The sequence below is a fragment of the Arachis ipaensis genome, chromosome B01, assembly GCF_000816755.2.
Source record: "Arachis ipaensis cultivar K30076 chromosome B01, Araip1.1, whole genome shotgun sequence".
NCBI classification, from domain to species: Eukaryota; Viridiplantae; Streptophyta; class Magnoliopsida; order Fabales; family Fabaceae; genus Arachis; species Arachis ipaensis.
The window spans coordinates 126,409,812-126,422,744 of NC_029785.2; the positions used below are offsets into that span (position 1 = coordinate 126,409,812).

The window sequence follows — 12,933 nt, forward strand, 5'->3', positions numbered from 1 at the left end:
TGTTGTTACTCAGAGGTGTAAGACATTAGGTCCATTCTACTTAGTAAATTTGATGATGGGTGTCATAGGCAGAGCCCGGAGAACAAGTGCCGTTACACTCACACTCACACTGGCAATTAACATGCTGGACATTTGAGCCCGTCTCTTATTGGAACACTAGTTATTTTCTTTTCCGTGAGCATTAACCAGACAAGGTTTCAGACTCTCTGGTAGACAAAAAGTTTCAAAGGTGATAAGATAACTTTTTTATTCAATAGGACACCCAAAAATGTGACTACTAGAAAAAGAAATCTTAATTGCACCACTCAAGACATATTTATATTAATTAGGCCTCCAAAAACAACCCCACGAGGAAAAAATGTCTTAAAACGCATGAGATGTATCATTTGGTACAGTACAAATGGCAAATGGGGTGCATGTCATATGTCAACTCAACTTATCTTAGACCTAAATTCAGTAGCAACGACATTTTTTTTTTTTTTTTGGGTTTATTGTTGTTTGATTTCTTTAATCTCGTTTTACGTTAAACAACTTTTTTTTTTGGGTGCAACACGTTTAAGAAATTTAATCATTTTGCTTTCAAAAACAATGATCATTTTTCTGTTTTAAAAAGATAACTAAAGCCCACAATAAATCGGGCTAACCACCAACTATTAAAGCAAATAAGAGAGGACAAAAAGGTAAGTGTGGAGTGGAAGCCTTTCTTCGTTTTTGAAGCTGTAAATCCAACAGTTCACGGAGAAAAAGAGGATCTTTTCTCTTGGAGGAAGAGCTAATTTCTCTAGATAGCTAGAGCAACTACTTTGAATGAAAATTTGTTTATCTTTGATAACAGAGCTCTGTTAAAGGAAAAAAGAGAAAATCATAACATCACCAACTGAAACAATCACACATTTCTGAGTCTAAGTTCTAAGTATAGCTAGTCAACATTTTAAACTCATGGTAGTATTGGTAGAGAAGTTCTTCACCTTGATGGAGACCAGGATGTCAGTGAACATCAGATAAAAAAAAGTTGGTTGGAAGAATTTTGATAGAGAAGAATGTAAACAAGGTTACTGTGAAAAAATCAATCAAGAGAATGTGGAGAGAGCCTCAAGGTTTGATTATCTCAAGCATGGGCGCAAATACATATTTGTTCAACTTCAAGCATGAAGAATATACCATAAAAATTCATGGAGAAGGGCCATGGAGGGTGGACGAACATATACTTAGCTTGCAATGGTGGAGGCCAGAACTTTCATTCGAAAAGGTATGTTATAACTTCATTGCTATCTGGGTCCAAGTTCATGCCTTTCCCATGGAAAAGTTGAACAAAAGTAATGCTGAAAAGATAGGAGCTTCTCTAAGAAAACTATTAGAAGTTGAAGATCCTTATGTTGACGAGAATTTGCTTAGAAACTTTCTGAGAGTCAGAGTGGAGGTGAATGCGTTGAAGCAATTGAAAACAGGGTTTTGGTACAAGAGAAATAATGGCAGCTATTCTTGGGCATCATTTAAATATGAAAGGTTATATGATTATTGCTATAATTGTGGAAGGATAGGTCATGATAGGAGAAGCTATAGAGAGGAGACGGCAATGGCTATTCACAACTCAAACTTACCAAGATATGGGCCAGATCTTTCAGTTTCGGAACTCAAGTCGATTTCTTCATTAGCTGAAAAAGCTGGAATCAGGCAAAAAGACAATGGAATTAAAATTTCATAACCGATTTTATGGGTGGCGCGTGGAAAAAATACATGAAATAGAGAGTGGGTAATGAAAGGAGGAAGAGAATGTAGGCCTATCCAAGAGTAGGTAGATACTGCAGAAGCTAGAGACACAGAAGCAGACCTACATGCAACTAGAAGGTTCCAACAACAGATGGAGATAAAAGAAATGAGCAGGGAAGAAGATACACAATGTCTTGAAAATTGTGATGGCCATAATATGGAGGAAGAAAAAAAAAAGATAAAAAAAGTGTTATTGGAATAATATTAGTAGAAGAGGAGAGTGAGAAAGTGATTAATGAGAAGGAGATTGGGCCAGCTTCAAAAGGTCATTTCCAAACTTTGAAACCAAAAGAGAAAGAAGTTGAATCCATGCAAGTAACCCATAAGAAAAAGGCTTTAAGTATACAGGAGCACGAGTATTTGGATAAAGGTAAAGAAGTAGAGAATTTTTCACAAAAAAAAAATTAAGAAAAAATAGATGGGCTTGAAAGGCAGGATGAAGTGTCACTAAGCAAGCAGGATGATGCATCCTAAAAAATTAACAAGGCCATATTTTTATCAGAAAATGGCCCATAGGAGGAAGAGCATGATTTAATTCCTGGACAGCTGCTAAAGAGGCAATAAGGGGAGAAGGCAGAGGAAGAGCAGCAAATGGAGTTGAACAAAATAAATATAGAAGGCATTCAAAAGAGAATCAAGTTCGATTATGTTGAGAAGTTCCAGAGACAATGCAGCCAGGAAGACGTAAAGGAGAAAAATTGGAAACAAATCCACAAGGCTAAAGACGGATGGTTTTATATTGTTGAACTTGCAGATGATGAAGAGGAGAAAGTCAACAACAACCAAGTTATGACAGTAGCATACCAGTATGAGATTGATTTGGCCCAAAGATTATGTAATACTTTAAGACTAAAAAGAGGAAGGGAAGAAGAGGTACATATGCAAATAATAGAAGACATTACCAAAGAATGGGAGAATTCGGCATAGTTTCAGGGAGTAAGGAAGAAGAGTAAAATGGTCCCAATAATTTCAGGTAAAGGTCAAAAAGTGCAAGATGCGCAAGGAATTAAAGAAACTATGGAAGGCATAAAGGCTGAGGAGGCGGGCCTTATCATATCCCACCCTCACCCATAAGTATAATCAATTGGAACTGTCGCTGGTTAATAGCTCCCGCGACAGTTTCAGAATTAAAAAATCTGTGCAAACAGATTAAACCAGCCACTGTCTTCTTAATGGAAACAAGAGCAAAGGAAATGTATGTAAACAAACTTAGGAAGAAGCTTCATTTTGATAAAATGTTTTGCATAGAACTCCGAGTTTGTCCGGAGGTCTTTGCTTATTTTGGAAAGAAAGTTTGGATATTATCATATATTCCTGGAGTATCAATTTTATTTTAATGCATGTTAAGGATAAAAAAGAGAATAAATGGTATTGTAATTTTGTATATGAAGACCCTATTTTTATAGAAGGAGACAGCTATGGAGTGAGCTCATTTCCAGAAAAGATGACCAACAAAAGCCTCAGGTTTTTATTGGAAATTTCAACAATATTTTGAACCAAAAAGAAAAAATTGGCCTTCACCCAAAACCAAGTAGCCAAATCATTGAATTTAAAAAGCTAATTAATGCTTATGCTCTCATGGATTTAGAATTAAAAGGAGGAAGATATACTTGATACAGCAACCCAAGAAATGATTTCATTACAAGAGAAAGGATAGATCGAGCTATGACAAACTGGGAATGGAGAAGAATGTTCCAACATGCTACCCTAATTGCTTTACCAGCTATAAGTTCAGATCACAGTCCTATTATTATAATGCTAGAACTAAGGAAGAAGAGCAACATATTTTTCAAATATGAAGCATATTAGGAGGACCATGAAGAATGCGGGGATATTGTAAGAAGAGGGTGGAACAAGCCAACAGAAAGTGAAGAAGCATGGCAGAAATTAGCAGAAAAATAAAGAACTGCACACAAGAATTGAAGAAATGGAGCAAAAAAATCTTCTCAAGATTGGACAAAGAGATTGCCAATCTAAGCACCATATTGCAGAAACTACAAGATTCGGATCTATCAGAAAGACAGCAGGAGTAGATTATTGAAATAAAATCAAGAATAGCCAATCTTTGGAAGCAAGAAGAAAAATTTTGGGGACAAAGGGCAAGACTGAAGTAGCTCAGGTGGGGTGATAAAAACACTTTCTTTTTTCATGCAACCACCATTCAGAGGCGAGATAGAAACAGAATAGAAAGATTGAAAAATAAGGATGGTAATTGGATTTGTGAAGAAGGATATTATGAGGATGATTGAGGAGCATTTTGGAAATATATTTAAAACTTCAACCAGAACATATTGGCAAGGGTGCATAAGCAAGATTCCGAATAGGGTCACACGAGAAATCAATGTTGATTTAATGGAAGAAATTAAGGACAGTAAGATAAGGGAGGCTGCCTTCAGTATAGGAGCTCTTAGAGTACCGGGACCTGATGGATTAAATGAACCTTTCTTTCAAAAGCACTGGGACGACATAAGCAAGGAAGTTGGAGATATGGTCAAAGATTTTTTCGTGAACAAAAGATTACCAGAGAGTATGGGAGAAACTACTGTGGTCTTAATTCCAAAAATCAAGCAATTAGAGAGCCTTAATCATTTGAGACCGATAAGTTGTTGCAATTATATTTACAAAATCATTGCAAAAATCATGGTCATGAGGTTAAGAAAATGGCTCAACATGCTAATTTCACCTATTCAAAGTGCTTTTATGGGCAGGAGACAAATTCAGGATAACATAGTTATAGTTCAAGAAGCATATCACAATTTAGAAAAGAAAGAAAAAGAAGCTTCAGGAAATTTGGCAATCAAGCTAGACATGAAAAAGGCCTACGACCACTTGGAGTGGGATTTTTAGAGTCCTTCTAGCTTTTGGGTTCCAAAAAGAGTAGGTGCAACTAGTGATGATGTGTGTTAAGAATACAAATTATAGATTTAAAGTGAACGAAAATTTAACAGAAAAGGTGTATCCGCAAAGAGGACTTAGACAAGGTGATCCTTTATCACCATACCTATTCATATTAGTTGTTGAGATTTTCTCCATCCTCATGGAAGAAGCACATAGAGAGGCTGAATCTCGGGGTTCAAAATCAGACCAGGAGCTCCAATTCTCACTCGTCTCCTTTTTGCAGATGATTGTATTATTTTGGATGAAGCAAAAGAAGAGGAAATCTACCAGAAAATACTTATACTAAATGAATATATGGAAGTGTCAGGTCAAAAGATCAATGTGAAAAAATCAGGGATCACCTACGAAAGATAGGTTCCAATACAAGTAAGGGTAAGCATAGAGGAAGTCTTGGGAATGTCAGCTTGAGATAATCCGGGAAAATATTTGGGCCTCCCAGCTCAGTGGGGAAGATAAAAAAGCAGGGCTCTAGGATGGATTGAAGAGAGAGTTATGAACAAGATGGATGACTGGAAGGAAAAACTTTTGAATCAAGCAGGTAAGGAGGTTTTAATAAAGTCAGTGATACAAGCTATCCCGACATATGCTATGAATGTGATCATGTTTCCCAACAATTTCTGTCAAAGACTAAGTGCAAGAATTACCCGCTTTTAGTGGGTAGCACCAGGTAGAGACCGAGGCATACATTGGAAGGATTAGGAAACCATTAGCAAGTGCAAGCTGAAAAGTGGGTTAGAATTTAAAGATTTTCAATGTCAAAATATTGTCCACCTAGCGAAGCAAGCTTGGAGGATGATTAAGGTTCCAGAAGCATTGTGGATAAAAATTTTAAAATCCATATATTTTTCCAACTCGGACTTTTGGGATGCGCAAGTTCAAAAGCGAGCATCATGGGTGTGGAAAAGCCTCTTAATTGGGAGAGATTTTTTTAGAAGAAATGGCAAATGGTGTGTGAAAAATGGAGAAAAATAGTAAAAGGAAAAGATAATTGGATTGCAGGCATGACAAAAAGCAGTGATAGGACGGGCAACATGAATAGGAGGGTATGTGAGCTAATAATAAGAGGAGAAGAGTGGAATAGAGCTAAGATTGAAGCAGAATTTTCCCAACATATGATTCAAAAAATCTTTCAAACACCTATTAATCTGAGGGAAAGGGAAGATTTCTTATACTGGCCATATAAACAGGATGGGATGTACACTATTAAATCGGGATATTACATAGCAAGAAAGGAAGTGTCGGCAAGAAAACAACAACAAAAGCCTTCGAGCTCAATAACTAGAGCAGATTGGAGGGAGTTATGGAAAGGTATATGGGAGTTACAAGTACCACAAAAAGTTAAAAATGTTTTTGTGGAAAGCTTCTCAAAATGTTGTACCAGTAAACTCTAATTTACACAAAAAGAAGTTAACTAAGACACCAATGTGTCAGATTTGTCATGAGGAAGAGGAAATAACTGAACACGCCCTTTTTCTATGCCTGTGGACTAAAGCTACTTGGTTTGGAGCGCAATCTCAGTGCATTCCAACAAAAGAGACAGTTTCATCTTTTGGGAATCGGTTCTTAGAAAATATTTTGAAGATAAAGCAAATTGAAGGGAAAGAACAAGACATCATGATTAGTAGAGTTGCAGTCTTATGCTGGGAGATTTGGAAGACACAAAATAGAGCAATATACCAAAAAAGGAGGTAAATTCTAATTTGACGATCATGAAAGCCAAAACAGGAGAACAGGAATACAGAAAATCCATACAATCAGACATAATCAACAAACACAAAATCAGTAGAGATAGAGTGGGGCACATTACCTGGAGAGCACCGTCAGAGGGTTGGTTAAAAGCTAATGTTGATGCAGCATTCAGAGCAATCACAAGGAAGGCAGCAACCGCGGTTGTGATCAGAGACACAGATGAAAAGCTTCTGTTGGGAGTAACAGAGATAATTGCTTCATGTTCAGCACTGGCGGCAGAAGCAAATGCTATAAGAAATTCAATGATCATAATAAGTAATTTAGGATTAAGCAATGTTTTGATAGAATTAGATTGCTTACTCTTAATCCAAGCATTGAAATCAAAAGGTAGCTTGGGGGAAGTGGATCTGATTTTGATGGATATTGCAGAGATGAAGCAGGAAGTCTTTGGTGGAGAATTCACATGGATTAAAAGTATTATTAAAAGTAATATTATGATGAACAAACATTATTAAAAGTATTATTAAGTGTTTAATAAATTGTTTCAAATTGTTTGTTTGATGAATCTGGTTTAGTGTGCAGGAAAGAAAATTATTTTTCTTTATAGCCCATTTAAAGAAAGCTCATCTCGATCACCAAACAAAGGTGGCCTCATACCAAAGTGTTTTAAATTAGGTGGTTGAATGTTAAAAAGAGAAAAAAAATCCAAAGAGGCCCAAATCCTTCGAAACCCATGAAGAATTAAAGAAAAGAACCAAGGGTCCACAAGCTTCATACGTTATACACATTCTTGGTTACTGGAACTTGGAATTAAATTCAATTTAATTCCCTTGAAAGCTTCCACCAAAAGCTTTTCTTTCTTCTTGCTTATCTCTCTTTCTTCGGTCAAATCAATCTCTTATCCAAGAAGAAGAAAAAAGAAAATGGAAAGCTCAGAGATTAGGTGTGAAGAAAGGCAAAAAGATTTTTGCCGAATCAAAGCAAAGAAAAGAAGGCTACATCCCAGTAGCTAGTTCCTTCGATCAAACACAACAAAAGTTTATTTCCTCCTTTGTGCTACATTGAGGATCAAAGAAGAAAGCTTCAAGGTCTCAAGTATGGAAGAGGTAACAATGGAGAACGTGAAGCCATCTTGGTTCAGAAGAAATCAACGATCAGAATAAAAACTTAGGGCCAAAGTCAAGTTCAATGGTCAAGATTGAAGAAGCTTGAAGAAAAAGGATGAGAGAGAAGAGGTGAGCATGCATGCACCAGCCTCGGTCCTCTCCCTCCTCTCTGTTGAAGCCGCTGCTACTCTGATGTTGGAGAAGAAAGACTGCATGAGGGTTGAACTTCTTTCAACCTTGGAAGCTTCACCCTTCTATATTAAGGGTGAACGGCTAAGGGTTGAAGGCAAGGAGAGTAAGTGAAAAGCACAGAATTCACTCTCATAGCTACTCAAGCTGTTAGAGTTCTTCTTCTTCATGTAGTTTATTTTGTATTTTCTTTTTCTCAGTTTGGATCTGTCTGAGTCTCATTGTAAAAGGCAAACATGGTGAGGTTTGTATGAAAAAGCCAATGAGAGGTAAAAGGCAGTGAATTAAAACTATGAGAAAAAGGCATAAGATGTCTCAGAGTTTCGTTGTACATCGTTATGTCTTGTGTCATGATCCTGTGGGATTCCCTTACAAGTTGGGTTAGCACTTTGTTATTGAAAACTAGGTTTGAGTCCTAGTCAAGTTCAGATTGGGTTTAGAATCTGGATTTGTCCCAAATAGGATTGGGTAGATCCTAGGGAAGCATTGGTGTTTGTAATCTTGAAAAAGAGATAGTGAAATTCTATCATTGTTGTGATGGAAACTGGATGTAGGCTACATTGTACCTTGTAGCTGAACCAGGATATATCTAGGTGTTATTTCTTCTTCTCTTCTACTTTTCTGTTTCTGTTACTCAAGAGACAAAAATGAAAATGGCTCTCAGTTGACCACGAGACAAAAGTGAAAATATCTCCTAAGTTTCCTTGAGAAAGAAAAAGTAATATTCAGCAGAGAAAGTAGCTAAGATTCAACCCTCTTATCTTAGCCACTGATAACCATTAGTATTGATGTCTTTATTTAGTGTGAACTAAGGATATTCTATACTAAAAGTAGCTTCTGAGAAGGGACACCTTATTTCTTAATTGTAGTAATATAGTTTGCGCTTGTACAAACCTGAGAGTAAGATCTAAAAAGGTACTCAAATCTGTTTATCATATTTAATTATATATATTGGAAACAGTAACTTCTTAAATAATTACCCATAGATATCAGTAGAAGGATGTGCATTTTAATCTTAGAATCATTATTTATGGATAATTGAGTGTCTCAATCATTTATGTATCACGTTTTTCATTTTGTAATCCTGTTTAATCAATTTTTTTAATTGTAGTCAAGTATGCTTATGTATATAAAAATCATTCAAATTAGATGTTTTGGGTTTAATTTGTATAGTGAGTATGTATAGAATATTTTGTTTATTTAAATTAATGATAATACTTTTCTAATGTTGTTAACAAAGATCTTTTGTAACATTTATATTAGAGTATTGCTATAGAATGAAGATCTATTGTAATATTTTTTAAAGTGTTCTTAGAAAGACTTATTGTGAGATTTTCTAAGTGTTATAAAAAATATTTATGGTAACGTTTTTTAAGTGTTACAAAAAATATTTATGGTAACATTTTTCTAAGTGTTACAGAAAATATCTATGGTAAAAATTTTTTAAGTATTACAAAAAATATCTATTGTAACATTTCTATAAGTGTCACTACAAGAAACATCGTTAAAATCGACGGCCAAGCTGTCGATAATATTAAAAATCGACGACAAAATTGACGACGGAAGTGGTTGCTATTAAACTTGTCGATTTTTAAAAGTTCTAATAGAATCGACGGCTTGCTAAGCTGTCGATAATAATCTAATAAAATCGACAGTATTTCCGTCTATAATATGAGTTTGAGAACTTTTGCCTTCTTAATAAAATCGACAAAAGAGCTGTCGATTTAATTATTTAGATACCGACAAATACTTAATAAAATCGACAACATTGCCGTCGATATATTCTTTGTCTGTATTTTGTTTTTTATTGTCTATTTTAAATTTAAAAAGCGACCACACTGACGTCGATTTTAATAGCTATATTTTTTAATTATTTTTTCTATTTGAAAAATAGTAGATAATTAATACAAATAAACTTTTAAATATAGAAATAAAATTTATACAAAATATTAGAAAAAAAAACTTCTATATAAAAATAAAATTTATACTAAATATTAGAAAGCTAAAAATGAAAATTAAAGAACATAAGGAAGCCAAAGTAAATTTGGTAACAAGATGTTATTAAATATAAGGATAAACTTCATATTTTGTCTTAGACGTCCTCGCTCTCAAACTTTATAGTTGGAAAATATCCACACACCATGACACCAATGTGATCCTGATGGAATTCTATTACCCAAAAAGCATAAAGGACTTTACAGATGGATGACATCTACAATAATCTAAACATGGGTTTATAACTACTACGTTTGGGAAGGATAAGGATGGTAATTCACAAAATTAATTAACTTATAATCAAGAACCAGTAGTGTAACAGCCATGTTTTGCTGAGACATGCAAGTATGCAATACCACACTGTATAATAATATTTTAGAGCCAAAACAGTATCCACACACTAGTAACACTCGCAAGACCTTATTTATCCTTAGTAACACACCATCTATGGTATTTCTGTGTATGTGCCCTAGAAAAAACTCCAAATTCAATGAAAGGATGAAGATATGGCAAGCCTGCAACATAGTCCATTTGAGTGTTCCTTCAATGTAAATGAGCAGAGAGGTAGTCCAAAACTGATCCAGGATCATTTTTGCAAGCTCCTACTTGTATTTGGTGAACAGTTAGTGAGAAATTGTATAATAGGGGCTAAGGACACACAAAATCCTGGATTCATATTTACGCCCAAACTATTTAAGATATTGGTATATAAACCCAGACAATACCCATTACTCAATCAACTTGCTAGGCTATTCAAATCTATCCACAATTCTTCAAACGTCTATAATTTGTAAAAGGGAGACCAAGGAATTCTGATGCCAATAATCTCTCACTCTCTCTCTAAATGGATCCCATCTTCAATTCTATGTTCGAATATTTTAATTGTAAAGATTTTTTTACCACATAAACTCAGTTACTTAGAAGAATCTGTCAACCAAAAAGAGACAGAATCCAGCAGCTAGCAAATAAATGCTCCCAAATTGCAAGTCAGCAAGCTTACCACTGCACAGGAAAATAATTAACCTTCACACAAGTAAATCAATAAAATAATTTAATGTCATAGCTATTCACTATGTTCACAAGTGTTATATTCAGCTTTCTATTTGGAAATAAATCAACAAAATAAAAAATAAGAACAGAAATAACATGCAGTATCTAAGAAAGTTGGAATGATGATAAATTTTAAATTTAAGCAGTTTTATTCCAACATAAAGGTTAGACTAGTATTGGATATTTGCCATAGAAAAAGGTACAGATTGATTGGCATTCCAGAAAAGAATGTATATCTAGATTCGAAAAATAAAGCTTGAAGCTAGGAGTTTGCAAGAAAGCATGAAGGCATCTCTTCTTGTCAAGTTAAGGGAATACAAAACTAATTTGAACAACTTGAAAAGTGAACTTAAAAGAATCACATCGGCTGCTAATAATAATGATGATGAGTTGTTGGAACTGGGATAGGCTGATACATTAGCGGTTGGTATCATTCTTCTTGCTCTGTTTTGGGAGTTAATTAGATGATGTAATGATGATAGCATGCAGGTATCATCAAATGATCACAAGGGAAGACTGGTGATGTCTACAGAGAGATTGAATCAGTCGTCTAAAAGAATAAAGGAGGGCAGGAGAAGCATGCTGGAAACAGAGGAGCTTGGCGCCTCCATCCTCCAAGATTTGCATCAACAACGCTAGTCACTACTTCATGCCCACAACACGGTAACTTAATTTCATTTCAAGATTTAGTACTAGTCACCAAAATACTAACAAACCATATACGCAATATGTAATGCAGCTTCATGGAGTGGATGATAACATCGATAAAAGCAAGAAGATTTTGACAGCCATCTCAAGAAGGATGAGTAGGAATAAATGGATTCTTGGCTCCTTCATGGCAGCCATAGTCCTTGCAATTATACTTATAACTTTTGACTAATGATAAACGCTATCCAATAATCACAAAGTTAACACTTGACACGGCAATTTCAATAGCTATAGCAATAATCCAAAACCCAATGTTTTGTAATTCTAGAATAGAACAAACTAAAAGGGGTTTCAATTTCAAACGATCCACATAATGAAGAAGCAATAACAGCAAAAAGGTGGGGGACTCACGCAAAAGGAGAAGGCTCAACAAAGAGAGCAATTCGACGAGGCCTTGAATTGTTCTCAGTGACCCTCTTCTCCTTCCTCCTCACGCAATTCTCGTAGAGGACCAAACCTCTGACATTAACATCACACCATAGTCTTAGATCTTAAAATAAAATAGAACCAGAATAAACATGACCATGATTTCTAAATTTAGAAAATAGGAGATTACGATTAGGTCATAGTTTCCACCTGAAATAGGAAATTTCCAAATGAAACTGAAGTTGGCTCTAAAAAGAGTTCAGTAACAGTCAGAAAAAGATACCTGGTTATTGTAAGCTTGATTGAGAGAGCAGAAAAGGACCAAAATAGGAGGAGCGACGGCGGCAACAGAGAGAAGGAGCGATGACAGCAGCGGAGCGACGGCGGCGCGAGCAAACATAGTAACGGCAGCAACAGAGCGCAACGGCGGTGCGAGCAAACGGAGTGACGGCGGCGCAACCGTGACACCGACAGTGGAGAATGAGGGTTGGTGAATTTGGGGTAAAATGAGGGTTTATGAGAAAATGAGGAATTTGGGGTAAAATTGTGTTTCTGAACTTAGAGGTGGGAAGTGGACACGGGGTTGTGTTTTTAATTAGCAATAAAAATTGACAGCATATTTGTTGATTTTAATTTGAAAAAAAGGAACGCCTTTAGCGTCTATTTTATACATTAAATCCACACCATTTATTTGATTTTAGAAAGTAATCTAGACCGTTCAAATTTATCGACAAAAATATTGTCGATATTTTAAATATAAAAATAGACGTCATGTCTGTCGATTTTAAAATAAAAGTATTTTCAACCCCTGGTTCGTCGACAATATGATGATAATTAAGACAGGGTTAATGCATCATAAAAAAATCGACGACCAGGATATCGATTTTATTATTTTATTTTTATTTTTTTTTTAAATATCGACAGCAAGCCGTCAAAAAATACGCTTTTTCTTGTAGTGTGTTACCATGAATGGTCTATTGTAACATTTCTCATAATATTACTATAGAATATCTTTTGTAACATTTTACTATAAATTTTTTACAATAGTTTAGTATAATTTTATAATGGATACATATAATCATTGTAAAATTGTTTACAATTTATATATATAAGATACAATAATTTCTGAAAAATAATTGTAAAAAGATTTCTAAATTATAAA

The 12,933-nt window shown here is 35.0% G+C and overlaps 1 protein-coding gene and 1 pseudogene across 1 annotated transcript; both read left to right on the forward strand.

Moving 5' to 3' along the window:
* On the forward strand, window positions 1,115–1,705 carry LOC107613088. The gene has a single exon (XM_016314943.1). The coding sequence runs from the start codon at window positions 1,115–1,117 to the stop codon at window positions 1,703–1,705; it is 591 nt and encodes a 196-aa protein (XP_016170429.1).
* On the forward strand, window positions 10,154–11,670 carry LOC107613075 (annotated as a pseudogene).

Coding starts and splice junctions, on each gene's coding strand:
- LOC107613088 (XM_016314943.1), top strand. CDS start 1,115: ATGGGCGCAAATACATATTTGTTCAACTTCAAGCATGAAGAATATACC.